We start from the raw sequence: 24,206 nt of genomic DNA, 5'->3' as shown, positions 1-24,206 counted from the left end.
ACAAACAAAGTACCCTAAAACCAAAACAATGAAAACTAATTATAGGAGGATCCTTTTGTCTTTTTAGGTGTCTGTGGTCCTCTGCTAGTGTTCAGTAGTTCCTCTGAGTGAATTGTTCCACTTGTAGATGTATCTTTGATGTACTTGTGGGAAGAACTTAACCCCAGGTTTTCCTATTCCACCATCTTGACTGCTCCGTCTTCAAACTGACCGTCTTGACTGCTCCGTCTTCAAACTGACAAACATTCCTGGCTGCAAATAGGGCTTTAGCTGGGGAGGTCCCTCCCAAGAATGGTGGCCTTGTGGCTGTGGGCAGCATTGGGGGTTGCACTGCTCTCCTCTGAGGTTCTGGGGCAGCTTAGTGACAGCAGAGGGAAAAGACACTGAGCCAGGATTTTCAGCCCTGCAGGGACCAGGGCTCCAAGCCTGGCAGCAGGGGTGGGGCCACCTGGCCCTTAGTCATTCAGGAAGGGGCGTGGGGGCACCTGGGAAGAAGCTCCCAAGAGCACGGTGCAGTGCCTTGCCTCAAGGGGCATCCTGGAGGGGCATTCCAGGCATGGGGGTGAGTCCACCCTCTGTGACCACAGCCCCAGCCAAAAAATACCTAAATGTCAGAGTTTGGAGCAGAGAAAGGCTTATTGCAGAGCCATGCAAAGAGATGGTTGGCTTATGCACCCTAAAACCCCTTTGTTGTTATTCTTTACAATTTTTTAGGTGAATTGCCAGCTTCAGTTTTTTCCAGAAAATCCATTTTTCAATGAATGAGCTCGATCCCTACTGAGTTTCTGAAAGTGTGATTTTGCTATGATTTTGACCAAGATATCAAAATTGTATTCTGTTGGGTGATTTGCAGAGCAATTGAAGGGCTAGTTACCTGTTATTGCTCTGACCTAATAGGAGATTATTTCTGTTAACCAGTGGTCAGCTTTTAAGTGAAGTTGTTACACCCTTGTAACCTATAAATATATACTGAATGATTGAAGTTCTGACCTTCGTATGACACTAGAGATGAACTCTGATCATATTTTCCAAAGACATGATAATCAAAGATTTTTCTGATTTATGAATTTATTCATATGAAGATATATGGAGATATAAAAAGTACCAACTTAATAAACATTTATCAAATTGCATTTTTCAAAAAAGAGCAAAATGAAATGTGGGTGAGATTGTTTCAGAAATTCTGGACCTTATGTATGTGTAACCTCATAGGATGGTTGTGGAGATTAAAAGAGAAGAGTTATGCTTCTTTACAAATATCAGGGATTATATGTTCCTGCCACATTGTTCTGTTAATGGGATATGACTTTTCAGTTGACATATACTATAATTTCAGTAATGTGTTTTTTTTTTTTTTTCCATTTACACTTGCTCTTTAATAGAAAAAGGCTTAAACACATTGGTTTTAAGTTTCTTTGTCATTCTCTTCCTTCTGCCTCTCTTTTAAGAATATCTATGTTCTGGAAATAAAATTTAAGTGAATCAAAAGTATTGATACTTAAAGGAGTCCATTCTTAAGTCTTTTAAAAAAAGTATTTGAAAACAATTTGAATCATCATCTTTAAATTACTTATTTTCTGAGTTGGTAGGCAAGTAAGTTACAGGGCAAGAAAATCTACCTCTACATTGATCCCTCAATGGTGTCAATGATTCTTAAGTTCTCTCACTTCCAATCTCACCGAACAGTATCTATCAAAGTGCCCAAACCTAATGCTGATACTTTGAGACATAGAAGCCATTTAGATGGACAGAGGAATGTTGACTTCTATTTTTGAAAATTTTGTTTTGGAGAAATGTGGTGAAATACAGGGGAATAGAGAGGTCAGTCCTGAAGGCAGTTCTTAGCAATTTTTTTGAGGACAAGTATTTATTTTAAACTTAAGGGGACAAAATGTTGAATAGAACCATTTGAATATTAGAACTATTAAGGGACCTTGAAAACCTTCTGGTACAGGCTCTTCATTTTACAAAAGTCCTTTTGTGCATGCTGCAGTAGTGGTAGCAAATTTTTCTTTCTCTAACTCCATTCCTACTCATCTACTCTTTGGAACTTTAGTTCACACCCACTAACCTAGCCCCACAGTTCTTCTTGTCTCACTTGTGCTTTGCAAACTCATCTTCTTAGTTATACAATCTGGCACTGGACATTTCCTTCCTTTATTATTGCTGGGATCATTGTATTGGGGCTAGGAACCTCTTAAATTTAGACTTGTATTCAGGGAACATGAAATCAGGCTAGGTGCCATATATGGGGCAATGTACTTTTATCTCATTCAGTCATTATCCTAATTCTGTGAATGATGGATATTATTATTTCCTTTTTTTAAATTAGAAAACAGAGGCACAGAGTGTTGTAAGTGGCCAAGTTGAGACTTAACTCTAGGTCTGTTTGGTTAAGGCTGAACCTCAGGGAATGGGGACTTGTTTTACATGAGATGTTAAAGACAACAGCGACTTGTACTTCTCTTTTAATCACTGACGTTGACTTAGCTCTTCTAACCTTAACTCTTCTCTTGAGTTCCTTTCTAATTGCTAATTTTTCGCTTTTACTGGGTGGTAAGCTGCTTTTGTGGGCTTTTCTAGTGGCTCAGATGGTCAAGAATCTGCCTGCAATGCAGGAGACCTGGGTTCAATTCCTGGGTCAGGAAGATCCCCTGGAGAAGGGAATGCCTACCCATTCCAGTATTCTTGCCTGGAGAATTCCATGGACAGAGAAGCCTGGCAGGCTATACAGTCCATGGGGTCGCAAAGAGTCACACAAGACTGAGTGACTAACACTTTTACTTTCACTTTTCAAGCTGCTTTTTAATCCAACAAGTTCCTTCTTTATTGCCTTATGTACAGTTTTCTGTGTGAATAATTATTTTCAAAGTAATTAGAAAATCTGTTATCAATGTATGTGAAAATGGATTTTATTTTTATGTCTAAAAATATATGGTTAGAAACCATGGTTGAGGGAACTGAATGGTACAGTCTTTGCTGAAGATATAGATGGTTAAGAAAAAATTTTTCCTATAAATTGACCACTGTTCTCAATGCAGAGTTTGTGGGAACTCAATTGCTGCCTATGTTCCCAAATGGCCAAATGGGATCTTGTCCAGAAAAAAACCCAACATTGTAGCAATGTAATGGATTTAGGGAGGCAAACGAGAGTCCCTTTTAAGGGCCAGCTCTGATTTATGTTATTCTTCAGACACCCAGTCTAGCAACCTAGAGGAAACAAGATTTCTTCTAGTCCTACCCTATGCCTCCTGTCTCTCTGAAATATGGTTTCTGTCAATTTTGTTCTGCCACCAGAGGGCAGCAAAGGAATAGATGAATATTTCCCTCTACCTCTGCTTTCTGGAATGATAGGTAAGTAGGTTGGTAGAGAGATAGTTATTTTGATAGGTAAGTAGGTTGGTAAAGAGATAGTTATTTTAAAATATGTATAAATATAAATATAGATTTATACTTTATGGATTTGTATTTTATATATCTTAAAATATGTTTTTATGTATCTATCTACCCATATACATATAGATAAAAAACACACACATGGAGAGAGAGAATCTAATTAAGCCAGGTTTATACATCATTGCCTTTAAATCCTGAAATGATAGAGTTAAGCTAAAAGCTATTAAAAATAACATTTGTATTAGTCTGTACATATGAGGACAGTATAAAAAGAGACAGTATATGAGAGTATAAAGTGTACTTAACTAGGGATTTGGCAAACATTTTCAAATGAATCTTCAGAAAAAAAAATACTTTGAGTAGTGAATATTAAAAGTAAAGTATAACCTGAAGAAAAATATCTTTGAGCAAAGAATGATTAGATTGAGAAATTTCAAATATGTTTATCAGTCATAGTGAATCTTTGAAAACACAGCTTTAAGTTTTCAATTCTTACTAAATCAAAAAGATCCTCACACACTTACCAAAAGCCTAATTCTCTTAGCTTTTAAGTGAGGTCAGGACCTGTTTGAAGTAAGTAAGCATGTCTAAGCCTGGTGAGATAGTGTGATAAGTGTAGGATACAGCTGTAAGCTGGGGTTTACCCCTCAGTGTTCAGAGAGCTGAAACCTTCCTCATGAGTCATCCTTTTGATTCTTGTCATCCTAAGAATTATTGTCAAGATTCAGTAAAAGGCGGGAATACCCTTTCCCTTCCTTTTCCTGTCTCCAGCTGGCACTGAAACAAAAGTCACAATAGTACAAATAATAGTTGGCATTTATCTAGATTTTGCTACTAGTGCCACTGCTACTTGTGCCACTGGATGTGCTGAAATTTTGGTATTCAACATCTTCAGTGTCTCATTGAATTCTCATAACTTTTACGAGGTATTTCCTTATTTTACTTACAGGTAATTGAGACCTGGAGGGATTAAATTTGTTATGGATTTCAAAGTCAGTTATCTGTTTTTATTGTATTTTTGGTGGCTTCTGATTTGCTTGTGTGTGTGTGTGTGTGTGAGTGAGAGAGAGAGAGAGAGAGAGAGAGAGAATGAGAGAATTAATATATAATCAGAGATTTTTGAGAATTTAATAAGATCTCCCAAAATCATATAGCCCATTTCCCTCAGTGGCCAATGATTTTCCCATATCATATACTTTTGTCTTTTCTATTCTCCTTTGGGTGGTCTGAATCTCAGGTTTGAATATCAGAGTCTGAATAAGACTGGGGCCACTGTGCTAGAGGGTCAGATAGGTATACTTTGGCAGCTAGACATGAAGCAGACCGAGGTTCCTCAGTCTGGTGACACTAACCTGTAGGAATTTCAGAAATCAGGTATCAGTGGAGGAGCATTGGGATTGGGTGAACTTTTTCCTTGCTCTGAGATTTTGGGACTAATGGCTGTCACTGCTATTTTGGGATTAAGACTGAAAATTGAAAATGCCTATTTTCAATTCAAAAACATCTATAGGTTTTCCAAATAACCATAGAGATGAGAGTATTATGGAAATAATGGAAAATAACTTTGGAAGCAGATAACCCTGAGGCTGAATCCCAGCTCCATTATTTGCTAACCAGGTAGTCTTCAACAAGCCAGTCTACCTCCCTGAAACTTGTTTCCTTCATTTTAAAATTGGGACTAATAATTAAACTTACCTCACTCAGTTATTGGGAAGGTTCAATGAGATAAATATATCAAGTACTTTGTACATTGTATTGCCCACCAAATGCTACTGGGTTAGCCAAAAAGTTTCTTTGGGTTTTTCCCTAATATCTAACAGAAAAGCTCAAATGAACTTTATAGCCAACCCAATAATACCTTCCCATCCCTTGCTATATTGATAGGAAATTAACTTTATCTCAGTGATGACACTCTTCCATAATCTATGGTATACACTAAGTCTTTGTAGTCAAAATGGTACTTTTTAGAAGTCCTTAGATCATTGTCTAGGTTATCTAGGTTGGTCATAACTTTTCTTCCAAGCAGTAAGCATCTTTTAATTTCATGGCTGCAGTCACCATCTGCAGTGATTTTGGAGCTCCCCAAAATAAAGTCTGTCACTGTTTCCACTGTTTCTCCATCTACTTGCCATGAAATGATGGGACCAAATGCCATGATCTTAGTTTTCCTAATATTGAGTTTTAAGCCAACTTTTTCACTTACCTCTTTCACTTTCACCAAGAGGCTCTTTAGTTCTTCACTTTCTGCCATAAGGGTGGTGTCATCTGCATATCTGAGGTTATTGATATTTCTCCCAGCAATCTTGATTACAGCTTGTGCTTCATCCAGCCCAGCATTTCTCGTGATGCACTCTGCATATAAGTTCAATAAGCAGGGTGACAATATACAACCTTGACGTACTCCTTTTCCTATTTGGAACCAGTCTGTTGTTCCGTGTCCAGTTCTAACTGTTGCTTCCTGACCTGCATACAGATTTCTCAAGAGGCAGGTCAGGTGGCCTGGTATTCCCATCTCTTTCAGAATGTTCCACAGTTTGTTGTGATCCACACAGTCAAAGGCTTTGGCATAGTCAATAAAGCAGAAATAGATGTTTTTTGGAACTCTCTTGCTTTTTCCATGATCCAGCGAATTTTGGCAATTTGATCTCTGGTTCCTCTGCCTTTTCTAAATCCAGCTTGAACATCTGGAAGTTCACGGTTCATGTACTGTTGAAGCCTAGACAGCATATTAAAAAGCAGCGACATTACTTTGCCAACAAAGGTCCATCTATTCAAAGCTATGGTTTTTCCAGTAGTCATGTATGGATGTGAGAGTTGGACTATAAGGAAAGCTGGGCATTGAAGAATTGATGCTTTTGAACTGTCATGTTGGAGAAGACTCTTGAAAGTCCCTTGGATTGCAAGGAGATCCAACCAGTCCTTCCTAAAGGAAATCAGTCCTGAATATTCATTGGAAGGACTGATGCTGAAGCTGAAACTCCAAAACTTTGGCCACCTGATGCGAAGAACTGACTCATTTGAAAAGACCCTGATGATGGGAAAGATTGAAGGCAGGAGGATAAGGGGATGACAGAGGATGAGATGGTTGGATGGCATCACCAACTCAATGGACATGAGTTTGAGTAAACTCCAGGAGTTGGTGATGGACAGGGTGGCCTGGTGTGCTGCATTCCATGGGGTCCCAAAGAGTTGGACACGACTGGGTGACTGAACTGAACTGAGATCATTGTTAATTCATAGTTGTTAAATGATGCAGAACTCTTTACTTCCCTAATCTGAAGGTATTATAAGTAAATCTTAAGAGAAAACTCCACTTGAAATCTGCCATTGCATTCTTAGTAGAATACATAAATCCTTGCCAAGTGGATGGAGGTGTCATTAGCAGATTCTGACTTCATTCTTTCCTAAGTATCCTCTTCCCAAGGCAACTGGGAGGGGAATGGACTGACAGAGCATGGGTTATAGACATGTTAGACACAATCAACAGAAGTATAAACCAGTTTCACAAAGGAGGTACTGTGTTTTAAGGGGATAGGGCACTAGATTGAGGATTAGATTTTTGGGGTTCTAATCAAAGTTTTACCACCTACTAGCTTTGGAGACATGAGCAAACTGCTTCCTCTCTTTGGACATCAGTTTTACCTTAAGTATGTTGTATGGGTCATGTGTCATGGAGAAGAACCTTAAAGTCTATATGTTGCAGAGACCAAAGACAAGCCTGGTGACAGCCCTCTTTAAAAATTTTTGGCTCTTAGTAGGCAACAGACATGATATTTTCAAAGTTCTGTGCAAACTCTGAGAGAACTTGTTGACACACTTGATGTTTAAAGTGGTCTCTGCCAAATGCTAAGAGCTCATTATTTTTTAGCCAATCACTACCTTTGTTTCTAATGAAGTTCAGAGTGCAGTTTTTGCTAATATAAGGGGACCTCATAAAGTGCAACACAGCCTCAGCCAGAGTGTAAATGGAGGCTCAGTAGAAAGCTGAGCTTCATTAGGGCCAAGTCTTATATCTTTGATTTATAGAAAGACAAGATGCTTTTTGTACAATCTGATATTTGCAACCCTGAAGCAGCATCTGGGGCGAATCTGGATAGTTACTGCGTTCTGTCAAAATTTCCAAGAGTTCAGATGACTGTGGATATTATTGCTTTTGGCAATTGAAAAATGGTTATCTTATGTTAAATTTCTTCTATCTTTCATGCCTAAAGACATGACAGAGAAGAAACTTGGAGGGGATTAATATGTTATCAAATTCAGGCAAGAGTTTCATTAACTCCCTCCACAGTGAAGGTGATACCGCTCCTGTCTGTGCCTCAAAGCCCAACAAATGTTATCATCCAGCTTTAGTCCTCAGGAGCCTTCAGAAAAAGGATTTCCAGGAGTTGGACTCATGAGGATCCCAGGCAATAGCCAAGGCCCAACAGAGTGAAATAATATCCCTTGTGTATTGATTTCTCTTAGACTGAGTCTTTAGAATTCAACTCAGCTAACACTCAGGGCCAGCCATGTGCCCAGAAAACAAATATCATTGGTTTGCTCCCAGACTCTGTACTGGTTATTTTCTGGGACTTTTTCCAAAGTCACTATTAAAGACCACAATATTCTAGGTGTTCTTAACCAGTTTGCAGAAAGCCAAATCAGTTCACCCTCTTTCAGGACTTTTGCAAGGTGGGAAAATAAGTTTGGCCTGATACTGTTCCCACCCAAGGAATTATTTTTAAACTTAAAATGTTTTATTCTATGTTATATAGTGAAAATAATATTAACCTTAATGTCAGACAAATCTAAGTTCATGTCATAGCCCTGCTACTTAGGTCTTCTCTTGCTACTGGTATCACTTCCCTTTTTCAAAGATTGCATGAGATACAGAGGAGCTAGTTTTGCATCCTGTGCCACCTGGTATTTCACTCCATCCACCCCTATAATAAAGCCCCACACATTATGATTTTCCCATTCTTTTAGAATTTATTTTTTCTATCTTCAGAGGGTACATTGTGATTCCTCTCTTAGAACATACTTTTCATGGATGCTCAAGAAGTCAATAGGGAATTGAGTAAAACAAAGTTTCTTTTCTTGGGCCTTTCTTAACATTAAAAATGAGTTGTCAAAATTAAGTTCAGAGATCTTGGGCCCATCATCTCTTCTTCTTTCTCTCTTAAGAGAAACTATGGATATTTGCCAGGTTTTCATTCCCAAGACATTAGTTATATCTGTAGTTTGTAGTCCTCCTTCAAAGAACTAATGATACAAATTAAATTTCATAAATACTAAATTCTTATCACATACCAGGCAAAGTTTTCAGCACTGAAGATACATATACTTGTGAACAAAACAAAGGCCTTTATTTCATGGGTCTTGCATTCTACTGGGAAGGGACAGATGATAAACAATTCAGTACATTGTCAGGTGGTGATAAGTGCTGTGAATAACAAAGTAAAGGATGGTTATCTGTGGTTATCTTGTAGAAGGTGGCATTAATATGATTCTTAGGCAGAAAACTGAATAAAGAGTATTAGCCATGGTGGATAACCTGAGGAAGAGCAATTCCAAGAATAGTAAGCAGTGAATGCAAAGTTCATGAGGCAGAATTGTCCTTGGCATGTTGAACAGCAATGAGGCTAAACTGGCTAAGGTTGAATGAGCAAGGAGGGCAAATTTACTCCATTTCTTTTACCAAAGGGAATAGCAGTAACACATAGGTTAAAACTCATCATTTAAAAATAGATCTGATGTCAGGCTTTTTGAGGGCCCATAGAACAGAGAGAGAGGTAAATGGATTCTTCCTACCACAGTAATTGCCAGTATTTCCACATTAAAGCTTAGCTTCAAGGTTTACATCTGTAGACCAGCTTTGGGGAGAATGTTGCAACCCATGTTGACTCTAGGTTTATCCCGGCCATGTTTTAATTTTAGATAGGTCACACAACAGGAAGTATCCCCTCGGCTTTTCTAGACTATTCTCATTTAGAAAGACTGGTTTTAAGCCTACTGAGCAGTTTCTCTGAACCCGGCCCATGCGCACATTGGCAGAATTTGTCTCAAAACTTTCCCAACCAATGTCTCAGTCTACCTGGAGGAGACAGAGCCTATAGATAGCAGCCTGTCCAGGTGGATTTGCTGGCTTTCATTGCAAACTATAAAAAATAATGATCCCATATCCTTCTTGGGGTCTGGGTAGCTCTTTGAAGATGAGCAGGCTGTGAGGAAGGAGTTTTGCCAATGAGAAAAAAATAACTGCTATAACTAGAGGAAATAAATAAAATAACTTAATCTGGCAGAGACCTCAAAGAGCCATCAAGTCCACAACTTCTGATTTGCATAGCACATCCACTTCACCCCTTATTGCTTTAGTCTCAACCTCCCTCTGTCCCCTATTCCTTCTCCCCTCCATCTTACCTCTCCATCCCTCTCTCCCTGCTTCTCTCCAAGGAAACATGAGTTTAAGTCATTTTTAGGGTTGTGGTAGTTACCATCTATCGAAGAAGGCAATGGCATCCCACTCCAGTACTCTTGCCTGGAAAATCCCATGGGCAGAGGAGCCTGGTAGGCTGCAGTCCATGGGATCGCTAAGAGTCGGACACGACTGAGCGACTTCACTTTTACTTTTCACTTTCTTCCATTGGAGAAGGAAATGGCAACCCACTCCAGTGTTCTTGCCTGGAGAATCCCAGGGACGGAGGAGCCTAGTGGGCTACTGTGTATGGGGTTGCACAGAGTTGGACACGACTGAAGTGACTTAGCAGTAGCAGTTACCATCTATAGAGTGCTTAACATGTTCCAGACTAGGCTCTTTACATATATTTTCTCATTCAGTCATCACAACAGCCATATGAGGTAGGTAGTTATAGTGATTATTATCACTATTTAGGAAATTGAGGTTTGCAAAAGGCAAACTGAGCTTCACGTTTGAGGCACATATAGTTTAAGTACCTTTCCTGAGGTTGCATAGTTAGCAAGTGGCAAAGCGTCTACATTCTGATTCTTGCTCAAAGCTAGTTCTTTAATCTCTGTCTTATACTCTCTTTCCCCATTTCCAGTTGGAGAAGAAACAAGTGAGAAAAGTCTCTAGTACTTAATAGGCCTCGAGGGGCCTGGCAGCCAAAACCCCTCCATTCGTTATAAAAACTGTCACTGATGAAACGAGATGCCAGTCCAGGTTCAGTGCACGATGCTGGATGCTTGGGGCTGGTGCGCTGGGAAGGCCCAGGGGGATGGTATGGGGAGGTTGGGAGGGAGGAGGGTTCAGGATGGGGAGCATGTGATTTTTTTTAAAAAAATAAAATTAAAAAAAAAAAAAAAAAGATATTATCTGAAAAAAAAAAAAAAAGTTTTCAATGCTATTTATAGAGAAGAGGCTCTGACATATCTTTTTACAAATAAATTAGATTAAATTTAATGAATTGAAAAGACACAGACAAGTTGTGCTTATGGTAAGTTTATAATAATATGAAAACTAAATATCATGGTAATATTATTAAAAAGGCAAGAAAAATGTGTGGATTACATGTAGCCATTTATTATATTAAAAAATTCAGTGCTTAGATAAAACTAGAAGTAAATACGCCAAATGGTTACAAAGTGCAAGGAAATAGGAATGATTTTAAAAATACATTTTTAGTAGGTTTAGTGTTACTATTTTGTAATGAAAAGTGAACATATTCGGCACATGATGGCAATGTATAATAAAGTTATTAATTCTAAAAAAAAAAAAAAAAAAAAAAAAACTGTCACTGAACTGCTTTCTTTTGTCTGATGTCCTAATAAGGCTCTAGCTTGTAAAGATGAATGAGACAAAAGTCTCTACTGTCAGGAAGCTTATGATATTGAGAGGGAATTGGGGGGTAATCAGCACTCAGGATACAGTGTAATAAGTAATATGAAGATGTACATCAGATGCTATGGGAACAAGTGGAAGTAGAACATAACTCTGGCCTGGGAATCAGCTAAGGCTTCCCAAAGCCTTATGGGAAGCCTCAGTACTAACTCATGTTAGTACATGAGTTAAGACACAAAAGTTAAAAGGGGATGAATGAGTTAAGGTACAGCCTAACTTCCTGTAATACAAAGAAGAGCAAATTCGGTGACTTAAATAAGAGACAAGTTCATTTTGCTTTCATGGAAAAGTCCAGAGGTAAACAGCCCAAAATTGGTGGAGTAGCTTGACCCACTCCAGTGTTCTTGCCTGGAGAACCCCAGGGACGGGGGAGCCTGGCGGGCTGCCGTCTATGGGGTCGCACAGAGTCGGACACTACTGAAGTGACTTAGCAGCAGCAGCAGCAGCAGCTCTGCTGTCCTTACTGCTTGGCCTTAATCTTTGGGTCCGACTTACCTGTTCCATCAGTCTTCGTGAAAGAGAAAGGGAAAAGAGAATGGAATGCAGACAAATTCTTTATAAAAACGTGATCCAGAAGTTTGTATAAATCACTTCCACTTGTATTTTATTGTTTAAAACTTAAGTGCATGGCCTTACCTAGCTTTAAGGGAAGCTGGGAGATGTAAGCATGGGTACTCAGCTAAAATTCAATGACTTCTATTAATATTAGTAAAAGGAAGAAGGGTGGATGGATATCATAGTATAAAGTGAAGGGAAGAATAGAGGAAGATGAGATTGGAGACTGTAATCAGGGGCCAGATTATAGAGCACCTGGTGTACTAACTACAGAGTTTGAACTTTGTCTCAAAGATAGTGAGGAGTCACTAAAATATAATCAGAGGGGTAAAACAATTATGTTTTGAGTTTAGGAAGGTCCCTCTATGCATACTTTCATAGGCAGATTGAATAAAAGAGTGACATGAGGCACAGAGAATAGTTAGAAGACCACTGTAGTAATATTAGAGAGACATGATGAAACTCTGAACTGAGGCAGTGGTATTGAACAGAGAGAATAGATTAGAGAGATATTAAGGAAGTATAACTGATGGAACTTGGTGACTAAATGGATATGGGATGTGAGAGAGAGGGAAGATGGTAGGATAACAATACCCAGATTTCTGGCTTGGACATTAGCATTGTTTTAAGAAATAAACAATAAAAGAAAATAAATAGTTTAATTGTAGAAATGTTGAAGTTGAGATGCCTCTGGGATATCCAGATGTCAGTATTGAGTGAGCAATTATATATATATATATATATATATATATATATATATATATATATATAAGGAATCCAGGTGAGGGATTATAACACCTGGTAAAGCAAAGAAATAAGAAGACACAATGAGGAAGAAAGATAGAGTTACTGTCTTTCATTCCTCTCCCATGATGCAGCCCAGTGTGGAGAATGACAGTCTTCTTGGGAGAGGAGAATGAAGTGAGCACTTGATTTCACTGTTAAACCCCAGTACCAGCCCACCTCAGCATCAGACCAACTCATGCAGTCAGATGTCTCTCATGGCCCCAGGCTCCCAGTGGTATTAGGCAAACCCAGGCCCTTGCCCCATGCTGTTATCCACCAGCTTCTGTGGCCCCAGGCATTTCCCAAAGTCCAAGATAGCTCCTGCAGCACCATGCTACCAGAAGGTTCCTGCAAATTCAAGCTCTCAAAACACTCGACATTGCCCAGCACCTATATCCCCAGACAGCTCCCAAGACATATGTGAGCTCACACAAACCCAGGTTCCTGGCTGACCCCACTGTCAGCCAGCTCTGTCACCAGGCTTCTAGTGGATTCCTGTGAATGCAGATTCCTGGACCATTCCAGAATGGATCAGCTCCCACAGACCTAACCTCTAGACCAGCTCACATAGACTGAGGCACCCACAATGCCAGGATAGCTCCTATGGCTCAGGGTCCAGACAGGCTCCTGTGGACCCAAGCTTCTGGCCAACCTCAGTGCCAGACAAGCACTTATGGCCTCAGCTTATAGGCTGGCTTCCAGAGAACCAGACTCCTGGCCTGCACCAGAAACAAGCTGAACCCCTTAGACTTAATCTCTAGGCTGGCCCTTGAGGCCCCAGATGACAGGCTGTCTTCCATGGCCCTAGGCTCCCAGTGTGCCCCAAGGGCAGACTAATCCCATTGCCCTAGGTTCTAGCCCATTTCCTATGAAATCAAGCTCCTGGCCCATCCAGCACCAGAATAGTCCCTGTGGACCCAGATTGTAGGCCCACCCTAGTGATTCCTTATCTTGGTCAGCCCTCATGGACCCAGATCCAGATTCATTCACATGAACCCAAATCATAAGCCTATCACTGCAAAACTCAAGTGTTAGGCCTATTCCAGTGAATCCAAGCCCCAGTCCATACACTTGGACCCAGGCACCAGGCTTGCCCTAGTGGATCCAAACACCAAGCTTGCCTACCTGATGACCAAGGCACCAAATTTGACTTCCAAAGAACTCAAGCAGCAAGTCTCCCCCAGACACCACCAGATGGCCCACCTAGAATCTCAGGATAAGAATGTGAAGAAAAGGGAAGAACCCTAGTACATTGCTAGTGGGAATGCAAGGTGGTGCAGCCAATATGGAAGTCAGTGTGGATGTTCCCTAAAAACTAAAAATAAGATTACCATATGATTCAGCAAATCCACTCCTGGGTATATATCTGAAAGAAATGAAAACATTAATTTGAAAAGATATATATATATCCCAATATTCATCATAGCATTATTTACAATAGCCAAGATATGAAAGCAACCTAAGTATCCATCGCTGATGAATAAAGCAGCTGTGTGTGGACTATCAGCCATAAAAAAGAAGGAAAATTTTGCCATTTGCAACAACATGAATAATTTAGAAAGTATTATCCTAAGTGAAATGTCAGACAAAAACAAATAGTATATGTTACCACTTATATGTGGAATATAAAAGCTAAAACAATTGAATAAAATAGAACAGAAAAAGACTCAGATATAGAGAACAAAAATGGTTATCATTGTGATGAGGGAAAGAGAGGAGAGCAGTATGGGGCAGGAGATTAAGATATATGTATGTATACTTTATATGAAATAAATAAGCTACAAGGATATATTATATAGCACAGAGAATATAGTCAATATCATAATTACTTTAGAGTATAATCTATAAAAATATTGAATCACTATGTTGTATACTTGAAACTAGTATAATATTGTAAATCAACTATACTTTAATTAAAAAAAGATATTGAGTGAACTATAAGAAAACAAAGATAAACAACTAAATGAAATTAGGGACACAAGGCATGAACAAAACAAGTTCAACAAACAGAAATTATTAAAAAACAAAAACAAAACAGAAATCCTAGGGTTCAAAGAACAATGACTGGACTGAAGAATACAATAGAGAGCTTCAGTATTATACTCTATCCAAAAGAAGAAAGAGTTAGTGAATTAGAAGACAGGTTATTTGAGATCATCTATTCATGGGAGCCTAGATGGGGAAAAAGTGGAAATGGTGACAGACTTTATTTTCTTTGGATCCAAAAATCACTGCAGCCATGGAATTAAATTAAAAGATGCTTGCTCCTTGGAAGAAAAGCTATGACAAACCTGGATAGCATATTAAAAAGCAGATATATCACTTTACCAACATAGGTCTGTATAGTCAAAGCTATGGCTTTTCCAATATTTATGTGCGGGTGTGAGAGTTGGACCATAAAGAGGGCTGAGTGCTGAAGAATTGATGCTTTTGAGCTGTGCTGAAGAAGACTCTTGAGAATCCTTTGAACAGCAAGAAGATAAAACCAGTAAATCCTAAAGGAAATAAAACCTGAATATTCCCTGGAAGGACTGAGGCTGAAGTTGAAGCTCCAATATTTTGGCCACATGATGCAAAGAGCCAACTCACTGGAAAAAACCCTGATGTTGGGAAAGATTGTGGGCAGGAGGAGAAGGGGACGAGAGAGGATGAGATAGTTGGATGGCATCATCAACTCAATGGACATGAGTTTGGGCAAACTCAGGGAGATAGTGAAGGACAGGGAAGCCTGGCATGCTGCAGTCCATGGGGTTGCAAAGAGTTGGACATGACTGAGGGACTGAACAACAATAACAATATTCACGGTAGCAAAAAGAAAAAAGAATGAAAAAGAATGAGTATAGTCTATGTGAATTATGCTGCTGCTGCTAAGTCACTTCAGTCGTGTCCAACTCTGTGCAACCCCACAGACGGCAGCTCACCAGGCTCCCCTGTCCCTGGGATTCTCCAGGCAAGAATATTGCAGTGGGTTGCCATTTCCTTCTCCAATGCATGAAAGTGAAAAGTGAAAGTGAAGTCACTCAGTCGTGTCTGACCCTTAGCAACCCCATGGACTGCAGCCTACCATGCTCCTCCATCCATGGGACTTTCCAGGCAAGAGTACTGGAGTGGGGTGCCATAGCCTTCTCCAAATGTGAATTATGGGGTCCATTAAAAGAAACAATTTATGAATAGTTGGAGTCTCAGAAGTCCCAGAAGGAGAAGAATGAGAGAAAACTTTTTAAAGAAGTAATGCCTGAGAATTTAAACCTAGGGGTAAATTTATGAAGCCAACAGTTATCTCAAAATGTCAACCCCAAACAATCTTTTCCAAGACACATTATAATGAAACAGTTTAAAATCAAAGACAGAATGTTAAAAGCAGCAAGAGAGGAAAAAAAAAAAATACCCTTACATATACAGCTATCAAAAGATTTCTCAGCAGACCCCTTGCAGACCAGAAGAGAGTTGGATGGTATATGCAAAATGCTGAAAAAAAAAACCCCAAAAACTTCCAACCATGAATATTTTACCCAGCAAAGTCATCTTTCGGAAATGAAGGAAAGATAAAGACTTTACCAAAAAATTAAAGCTGAGGGAGTTTGTCCACACTAGCCCTGCCTATTGAGAATACTGAAAGGAATTTTTCAAGCTAAAATGAAAGGATACTAGTTAGTAATGCAAAATATATGAAAGTATAAAACCTACTGTGGAGAAGGCAATGGCACTCCACTCCAGTACTCTTGCCTGGAAAATCCCATGGATGAAGACTGGAAGGCTGCAGTCCATGGGGTCGCTGAGGGTCAGACATGACTGAGTGACTTCACTTTCACTTTTCACTTTCATGCATTGGAGAAGGAAATGGCAACCCACTCCAGTGTTCTTGCCTGGAGAATCTCAGGAACGGGGAAGCCTGGTGGGCTGCCATCTATGGGGTCACACAGAGTCGGACACGACTGAAGTGACTTAGCAATTAGCAATAAAACCTACTGATAAGATAAATATGTTGTCAAATTCAGAATACTCTCATACTGCAATATGGCAGTGTGTTAATTATATAACTCTAATATGAAGGTTAAAGGACAAATATATTAATGATAACTTAGCTACAGTAATTTGTTAATGGATATACAGTATAAAATTGGGTAAGTTGTGATGTCAAAAACATAAAATATAGAGGGAGATGTAAAATGGTAGGGTCTTGGTATATGACAATGATAAGCTGTTATTAGCTTTAAATAGAATTTTATATCTATAGTTTTGTTTATATAAGCCTCATAGTAACCATAAATGCAAAAACCTAAGTAGATAAACAAAAGATACTGCTACTGCTAAGTCACTTCAGTCGTGTCCAACTCTGTGTGACCCCACAGACGGCAGCCCACCAGGCTCCCCCGTCCCTTGGATTCTCCAGGCAAGAACACTGGAGTGGGTTGCCATTTCCTTCTCCAATGCATGAAAGTGAAAGTGAAGTCGCTCAGTCGTATCCAACTCTTAGCAACCCCATGGACTGCAGCCTACCAGGCTCCTCCATCCATGGGATTTTCCAGGCAAGAAGAGTGGGCTGCCATTTCCTTCTCCAAAACAAAACATAGAGAGAAGGAAATCAAAGCATGACATTACAGAAAATGATAAATTCACAAAAATAAAGACAAGTGATGAGGAAAGAAAGAAGGGAATTTCAAAATAGCCAGAAAATAATTAAGATGGAATTAATAACTCCTTGCCTATCAATAATTAATTTGAATGTAAATGAATTAAATTATCTAATCAAAAGGCAGAGGGGCTGAATGGATTAAAAATAGGACCCTACAGTATGCTGCCTAAAAGAAACACTTCAAATTTAAGGACACACATTGGCTCAAAGTTAAGGGTTGGAAAAGTTATTTCCTGCAAATGGAACCCAAATGAAAGCAGGGATACTTATATCAGACAAAATAAACTTTAAATCAAAAACTGATTTAAGGGGATGAAGAAGGTCATAATTTAATGATAATATGGTCTATTCATCAAGTTCAGTTCAGTTCAGTTGCTCAGTCTTGTCCAACTCTTTGCGACCCATGAATCACAGCACACCAGGCCTCCCTGTCCATCTCAACTCCCGGAGTTCACCCAGACTCACGTCCATCGAGTCAGTGATGCCATCCAGCCATCTCATCCTCTGTCATCCCCTTCTCCTCTTGCCCCAAATCCCTCCCAGCATCAGAGTCTTTTCCAATGAGTCAACTCTTTGCATGAGGTGGCCAAAGTATTGGAGTTTCAGCTTCAGCATCAGTCCTTCCAAAGAACACCCAGGACTGATCTCCTTTAGGATGGACTGGTTGGATCTCCTTGCAGTCCAAGGGACTCTCAAGAGTCTTCTCCAACACCACAGTTCAAAAGCATCAATTCTTAGACCAAATGAACTTGAATGACATATACAGAACATTTTACCCACCAACAACAGAATACTCATTCTTCTCAAGTGGACATGGAACTTTCTCTAGGATAGATAATGTTAGGTCATAAAATAAGCAAATATATGAAGATTGAAATCTTATCAAGTATTTTCTGGTCACAGTGGTATGAAACTAGAAATCAATAACTGGAAGAAAACAAAAAATTTTCAAATATGTTGTAGAAAACGCACTTTTGAACAACCAAAGGGTCAAGCAAGAAATCAAAAAATTCAAAAAATACATGACAATAGAAAAACAACCAATCAAAACTTATGAAATGCAGAAAAGGCAATTCTAAGAGGGGACTTTTACAAAACACTACATTTACACTACATTTACATTATATTACATTATACTACATTTACATTAAGACAAAAGAAAGATCACAAATAACCTAACTTAACATCTCAAACAATTGGTAAAAGAACAAACTCAGCCCAAGGTTTGCACAAGGAAGGAAATAACAAAGATCAGAGCAAAAAAGAGAGAAATCAATGAAATAGAGAACAGGAAACTAATAGAAAAGATAAATGAAATTACATTGAGTATTTAAAAAGATAAATAAAACTGAAAAGCTTTAACTAGACTAAGAAAGAGAGAAGACCTGAATACGTAAAATCAGAAATAAACAAAGATTACACTACAGAAATAAAAAGGATAGTAAGAGACTACTATAAATAAACCTATGCCAACAAATTGGATAACCTAGAAAGATTGATAAGTTCCTAGAAATACATAACCTAGTGAGACTGAATCATGAAGAAATAGAAAATCTGAACAAATAGTGAGTGAAGAGCTTGAATCAGTATTCAGAAATGTTCCAAAGAAGAAAAGCTCAGGTCCAGATTTTTTCATTGATGAATTCTACCAAACATTAAAAGAAGAATTAATGTCAATTATTCTCAATTATTCTCAATTAAAAACGTTGAAAGAGAGAGAACACTCCCAAACTCATTTTTGAGGCCAACATTGCCATGATGCCAAAGCCAGTTTAGGACTCTCTAAAAAAAAGAAGGAAGAGGAGGATGGGAAAAGAAGGAGGAAAAGAAAGCTATAGGCCACAGACCAACATACCACAGGCCAACAATACAGAAAGCATAAATTCTCTGCAAAACACTAGCATACTTAATTGAATAGCACTTTAAAAGAATCATAGACTATTATCAAGTGGAATTCATCCCTGGGATGCAAGGATGCTTCAACATAAGAAAATCAATAAATGTGATATACCACATTAATAGAATGAAAAATAAAATTCTCAATAGATGTATAACATACATTTGCCAAAATTCAATATCCTTTTGTGATAAATACGCTCAATAAATTTGGTATGGAAAGAACAGACCTCAACATTACTAAGACCATATAGGAAAAGCCCACAGCTAACATCATCAGTTCAGTTCAGTCTTTCAGTCATGTCCAACTCTTTGTGACCCCATGAACTGCAGCATGCCAGGCTTCCCTGTTCATCATCAACTCCTGGAGATTGCTCACACTCATGTCCATTGAATCGGTGATGCCATCCTACCATCTCATCCTCTGTCGTCCCCTTCTCCTCCTGACTTCAGTCTTTCCCATCATCAGGGTCTTTGCAAATGAGTCAGCTCTTTGCATCAGGTGGCCAAAGTATTGGAGTTTCAGCATCAGTCCTTCCAATGAATACTCAGGACTGACTTTCTTTAGGATTGACTGGCAAGGTAGACAACTGTTGCTAAGATCAGGAACAAGATAAGAATATTTATTGTAACCACTCCTATTCAGTACAGTATTTCAGTCCTAGCCAGAGCAATTGAGCAAGAAAAAGAAATAAAATACAAATGTCACCCCACTCGAGTACTCTTGCCTGGAAACTCCCATGGATGGAGGAGCCTGGTAGGCTGCAGTCCATGGGGTCGCTAAGAGTCCGACACGACTGAGTGACTTCACTTTCACTTTTCACTTTCATGCATTGGAGAAGGAAATGGCAACCCACTCCAGTGTTCTTGCCTGGAGAATCCCAGGGATAGGGGAGCCTGGTAGGAGGCTGTCTATGTGGTCGCACAGAGTCAGACACGACTGAAGTGACTTAGCAGCATTGGGGAGTTTGAGGGAGAATGGATACATGTATATGTCTGGTTGAGTTCCTTTGATATCCAGCTGAAACTATCACAGCATTGTTAATCAGCTATACTTAAATACAAATATAAAAAGTTTAAAAAGAAATAGCTATGAATAATTTATTTCTGATAATTTTTTGTCAGACACAAGACATTAATTTTACCTTCTTGAATTCTGGCTATTTTTTAATCACTATAGGTAATATTCTTGAGCTCTTTCTAGGGGTGCAGTTGTTACCCAAATACAGCTTGATATTTACAAGTATTTCCTTTAACCTTAAGCAGAAAAAGAATAGTATTTAGTCATGTTAATTTTTCTTCGTGAATGAGGCAAAACTTGTCTGTGTACTCTAATCAGTGCTCTGTGAATTATTTAATAGTTCACTGTGGCTGGTGAGAACAGGAACTCTTCCAGCCACTGTGTTTCCCTTTAATTTTGTCCTGTGGTTCTTGCCTTACACATATGTATTAATCAGTATGCAGCTAAATTCTTAAAGAGGACGCCTGAAGATCTCCAGAGTTCTCTGTGCAGATCTTCTGTCTGCACAGGTACTCTGCCCTGAAAACTCTCACTTCCTTGCTCTTCTCATACTTACAACTCAGTGTCTTCAGCTTATGGAGACTGCTGGGCTCTTCTGGGTTCCTTGTCTTGTAGTATGGCCTTAAGAATCTTTCCAGGCTTTATGCTGGGACAATCATGGAGTTCACTTCATTTATTTTTCCTCTCTCATGGATCACTGTCCTTCATTGCCAGATTTCAAATGCCCTAATAATGATCAGAATCATTATTACATTTTTTCAAGCTTTTTAATTGTTCCATGCTGATGATATAAATCTAGGCCCTTTTACCCTATTTTGGCTGGAAGGGAAAGTGGCTGTCATGTTATTTTCAGAGGACAATTTGGTCTTTTATATCAGAATTTTAAATGTGTTTTTTGGCCCAGCAATTCTAGTCACTCTTCTAACTGCTGGAGATACAACAGTGAACATGATGATATATATTAGTATAGTATACAATCAAGTGGAGAGGCAGATAACCAAAAGCTAAATAAGTACAATATATGGTGTTAAAAGACCCTGATGCTGGAAAAGATTGAAGGCAAAAGGAGAAGTGGGAGGCAGATGATGAGATGGTTAGATAGCATCACCGACTCAATGTACATGAACTCGAGCAAACTTCAGGAGATAGTGGAGGACAGGGAAGCCTGGCGTGCTGCAGTCTATGGGGCTGCAAAGAGTTGGACATGACTTAGCAACTGAACAACAACAGCAGTGTTAGAAAGTGATAAGAAAATAAGTTAAATAGAGATGGGGGATAGAAAGCACAGCAGAGGGAAGCATGTCAAAATTTTGATACATTTATCTACAAGGACTCACTGAGAGGAGTGTATTTGATCACTAATACTACTGAAATCAAGATCACAAGCTATGGATATGGTTACCTGGAAGAAGCGCACTCCAGGTGGATGAAACATTCAGTGCAAAGTCCCTGGTGCACTTGATAAATAACAAGGGATATTTGTAACAACTACTACATCTGCTTAAGATGCTCACAAAATGGTAGCTATTTAGAATATTATTACTAATGATGACACCAGAAATATGACCTAAAAGTATATGGCCTCAAAGCTCATCTGCTTGCTACTGTGTCATATTCTTTTTTCCCTATTCCATGAGCTACTGAAACATGTACTGCCTTATGATTCTTATTACTTTGTTCTCTATCATTGTGCAGCTTTCACACAGGCTTGCCTTGTGTTCCCAATCATGTAAGTTCTGTGTCTATGCAAATTATGTTGATTTTTGCCTGATAGAATGTTGGGCTATGACATTATTTTGCACAAATCATTGGGATTGATTTTATTATTGCAATGGAACCAGTTCCCTTCCTCCATCATCACATATGTGTGTCTTTCTAAATTGTGTTCACTCTGGCCAAAAGGTCATTCTCCTCAGGGATAGGAAGATCCTTAAGTACATATGAGACACTATATACAAATTCTAATCACAGCTCCTCCCTCACTTATCCAGCAATTATCATAACTTCAAGGAACTTCGTTTTTGTCCTTTCTCTTTTGAATAAGTAATGCATACATGGTTTGAAAATTTTTAAAGATCAAAATGATATAGGAGTGAAAAATAAGTTTCCTCCATCCTTCCCTGAGCCACTCATTATTCCTGTCTTGTGCAAACAATGTAATCAGTTTCTTGGTATCTTTTCAGAAATATTGAATGCATGTGGGTGTTTTTAATCATTCTTCACACCCTACCTCTACCCATACAATGTACTTTGACTACCTATCCACTTGGTTCTCAACACATCCTGTGATAGGTGGTGCTCCCTGCGATTTACAGATGAAGAAGCTAAGGCTCAGAGATGGGAGGTGAATTTTTAATGAGTTTTGCTTGGAAACCTTTTTTACAGTTTTTGTTGGGAAAAGCTTTTTTACAGTTTCCCAGGCAGTAAGTGGAAAATTCAGGACTGATGTTGCACAGTTTTTAAAATAATAATTTAATTGGTTTTGTTCAGTGAATATGTGTCATGCAGCAATCCCATCTAATATATAGAAGAGTACACTCCTGATGTTGCCATTTTTGTCTGCATTCTTTCCTCTACACTGAGAAATCCCAGGTCCTGCACCTCAAACATGGTGGGAAATCTCTACTTGCTGGTGGTTAGAGTGTTTAAGAAAATATCCCCAATTCCTTTAGTAATATTAGAATTTCTATGGCAGACACTAGGTGTAATGCTGATGGGCATCAACTGGCAGTTAGCATTAGGAATACAAAAAGTTGATCTTTCTAATTGTTTTCTGGAAATACTCCCCATCTACAGATCTATTCAGGTCCACCTGAGGAAAGTACTGCACCCCCAGTGCCTCCACCTCGAGTAACAGCAAGAAGACACAAACCAATTACAATTTCAAAGCGCTTGCTGCGGGAAAGGACAGTTTTCTATACTTCTTCCCTGGATGAAAGTGAAGGTCAGTATTAAAGTTTACCCTTATCTTCTTAATAGTGACTGGAGATAAAAAGTATATTGAAAAGCAGAAGTGGAGGCATAATCATTTTTTTCCATGTAAAGGTAGACTTTTTCTGCATCCTGAGCCAGGCAAGTCAAGGTTTGTAAAATTTGTGCCCAAAGAGTGAATTAGTCGTTTGGTAGTGGATAGAACAGAGATGAACCCGTCCTAATCAATTTACAGATGAATCTGTAACATCATTTTCCCTTAGCAGAGCAGTGGAAGATACAAGGTGTTCTTAAATCTGTACCTCAATACATTGAAATAGGTGAGCAATGTGTTTTCTGAATATTCTGAGATTTTAAATAAAATTCTGCTAACCCAGGGGACTGATGGCTTAATAGGAGTTTCTAGTGCTTGTCCCTTCACAGTAACATGAATGAATTCCAACAACTATCTATGCAAGAAAATTCCTTCAATGAGAGCTATAGAATCCATATGACAGATAAGAATACCTGGGTGGAGTACAGAAATAAGAAAAAGTGCATTGCAGATGCTAGAAATGACACTTTCATATTACTCATGTCACCCTTCCCCAAAGCTCACATTATGTAGTCCAGGGAAGGATCCCCTCCACATGGAGAAAGGAGAGTGAAGGGAGCAATCAACATTACCTTGGACTGCAGCACCAGGCCCATCCCAGTAAACCCAAGCACCAACTCATCCCCCAGTTTTCCAGACTCCAGGCCAGCCTCTACCAAGCTAGGCCCTAGACCTGCCCCAGTACTAGGCCATTCCATGCAGTCTCAGGCTCTAAGCCTGCCCCTAAAGACCCAGAATCCAGGGCCAACACATGCCAAGCTGGCCCTGTAGCTCTAATCACCAGGATGTAACCACAGCTCAGCTTCTAGTCCAGTCTTCTGTGGACAAAGCCTCCAGGTCTGTCTCAGTGCCAGGCTAGCCCCCTGGGCCTAGGCTTCAAGATCCAGGCTGATCTCCTGCAGATCCAGGCTGAAAGCTTGCCCATTCACTGACCCAGGCACCAGATCAGCCTACTCAAGAACTCCAGCAGCAAGCTCACCTGTGGAGCCTGCCAGGTGTTCTGGTTGTGCTGATGGATAAAAGGCTTTCCTCACCAAAGCCAATCTATAAAGAC

The 24,206-nt window shown here is 39.2% G+C and overlaps 1 protein-coding gene across 7 annotated transcripts in view; it reads left to right on the top strand.

Annotated features, from left to right (window-relative positions):
- Positions 1-24,206, top strand: part of OPHN1 (oligophrenin 1) — a 726,794-nt gene that overhangs the window by 553,463 nt on the left and 149,125 nt on the right. For all 7 annotated transcript variants that reach the window (XM_086388458.1, XM_086388461.1, XM_086388460.1 and 4 more), the window contains one exon: positions 22,924-23,071. In XM_086388458.1, coding sequence (XP_086244584.1) covers positions 22,924-23,071 — 148 coding nt within the window. The remainder of the gene's footprint in view (positions 1-22,923; positions 23,072-24,206) is intronic.

This window comes from Bos grunniens, chromosome X, assembly GCF_055505025.1.
Source record: "Bos grunniens cultivar Pamir isolate PY7600 chromosome X, Bosgru_T2T1.0, whole genome shotgun sequence".
NCBI classification, from domain to species: Eukaryota; Metazoa; Chordata; class Mammalia; order Artiodactyla; family Bovidae; genus Bos; species Bos grunniens.
The sequence above is the reverse complement of the archived record's forward strand: the minus strand, read 5'-3'. Positions and strand labels throughout refer to the sequence as shown.